This window comes from Morone saxatilis, unplaced genomic scaffold (assembly GCF_004916995.1).
Source record: "Morone saxatilis isolate NCDOM2014 unplaced genomic scaffold, NCSU_SB_2.0 Contig16, whole genome shotgun sequence".
Classification (NCBI taxonomy): domain Eukaryota; kingdom Metazoa; phylum Chordata; class Actinopteri; family Moronidae; genus Morone; species Morone saxatilis.
This window is the reverse complement of record NW_023339718.1, coordinates 1,555,097-1,556,829: the sequence shown is the minus strand read 5'-3', so window position 1 is coordinate 1,556,829 and position 1,733 is coordinate 1,555,097. Positions and strand designations below refer to the sequence as shown.

At 37.7% G+C, this 1,733-nt stretch overlaps 1 protein-coding gene across 4 annotated transcripts in view; it reads left to right on the top strand.

Annotated features, from left to right (window-relative positions):
- The first annotated feature begins 649 nt into the window (after positions 1 to 649).
- The window catches only part of usp30 (ubiquitin specific peptidase 30), a 5,807-nt gene continuing 4,723 nt past the window's right edge, over positions 650 to 1,733 (top strand). For 2 of the 4 annotated variants that reach the window (XM_035659112.1, XM_035659111.1), the window contains exon 1: positions 650 to 794. In XM_035659112.1, coding sequence (XP_035515005.1) covers positions 724 to 794 — 71 coding nt within the window. In that variant the 5' untranslated portion in view covers positions 650 to 723. Of the gene's footprint in view, positions 795 to 836; positions 1,061 to 1,733 lie in introns of those variants that run through there. The other 2 variants (XM_035659114.1, XM_035659113.1) reach the window with 2 other exon arrangements.

Below are 1,733 nucleotides of genomic sequence, written 5' to 3'. Positions count from 1 at the left end.
GTCTAAAAATAGATATGCAAATGTTAAAGAGAGAGAAAAAACTTTTGTATAAAAGACCAGTAAGATAATATATATTGCACAGTGTAGTTGCATATGTGGAAACCTTTTGTATAAAAGACAGATAACTAAGATAAATATAAGATAGCTAAGATAAATATAACTGCACAGTGTGGTTATCTGTTCACTTGAGAGTGTTGTATCTGTAGATTTAAAAAAAAAAAAGTACTTTATTTAGAACAACTCTGTATGTTACAATTTCCAATACAAACAAAATACGCAAGGCAATAATGACAGTAAATAACAGATACATTGATAAATTACATTATAACAATATAATATGAAAACAAGTACAATATATATATAAATAAATACATATTTACCATATGTTTTGACCCACACTAGAGCTTTTCATCTTCATCAACACCACAAAGTCTGCCATATTCTGGTATATATTTGGTATTAACTGGTGAGTATCAGCTAAAATTAATGAATATTATTTAAATCTCTTTCTAAAACAACCTATTAAAGGCTTCTTTATGTCTAAACACACGACTAACTGCATGATGTTGCCTTTTCTTTAGAGAGATCACCTTTCTTCTACCTGTTGGATTATTCCTGTCACTTCTGAACCCGGACTGTAAACAGTGAGCACCCCGGTGCGCTCCGACGTGGGTCCGTCCGGAAACACGCATACAAAGGCGGGAGTTCCGCAATGAAAGCAGGATGTTGTGGTGCCGACCAGAAAGCTCCGATAAGCTCATTGGGGAGTTCCTTGGCACTGGACCCATAGCCAGGTAAAACGACAACCAAAGCTTATTTTTAGTGCACCGGGACACAAGTAAATGCGGGTCACGTCGTCGCCGTACTTTGGTTCCGAAGTGTAACATTAACATGCGCAGACAGCAGCGCAGACAGACGCCGAGTCCGGTTACAACGCTAAAAAAACCCGCTAATACAGACACAATGACAACTTTTGTCTTCATTTTAAGGTGTCAGCTTGGATATTTATCAATGGAGGCGACATAGTTCGCCGAGAAGCAGCCTGCCCTCGGTGTTGTCGGTGAGTTAGCCTGCAAGCTACTGTGTGCTAAGGGCAGAGACACATTGGTGAGGTGGGGGTTGTATCGTCAGTAACTAATATAAAAGAGACCCGGGCTGCAAAATAACGTTACCGACAGATTAAATAACATTTATAAAGTGTGCTCCAGCTGGAGAGGCTCATTTGGAAAGAGGCTTTGCTTGATCTGAAGCTGCGTCAGGTCTGTTTTTACCTTTTAGATAAACGGCTCAAAGGTTATTGGATCACTTTATTCATGATTTAATTTACTTTTGTCTGTGTTTAGGGCGCAGAGAGGTTGCGATTGTGATGCTTTGAAGAAGTAAAGGTGAAGATAAGTGTTAAAGGGCACACATTAGTTTTATAAACCCTTTTCACTAACTACTTTATGGACTAAAGTGGAGTTTTTTCTATGTGTTTGTTTCAGCTGAAGGTCTGATGTTGAAGATATCACACAGAACAGACTGTGATTTATTTATTCTCTGTCATACAATTGACTTTTATATTGATTTAGCTGCACATCTCGACCATCTTAGTGCACTTTGTGTTTGAAAGTTAGGGATTGGTAAATGGACTTTCTTTGCTTTACACTGTATTGACTCATTCATTCATTCAAACTTTATTTATTTCTGGAGAATACATTGAATAGAATACACCGAGATTACATTAGCCAACA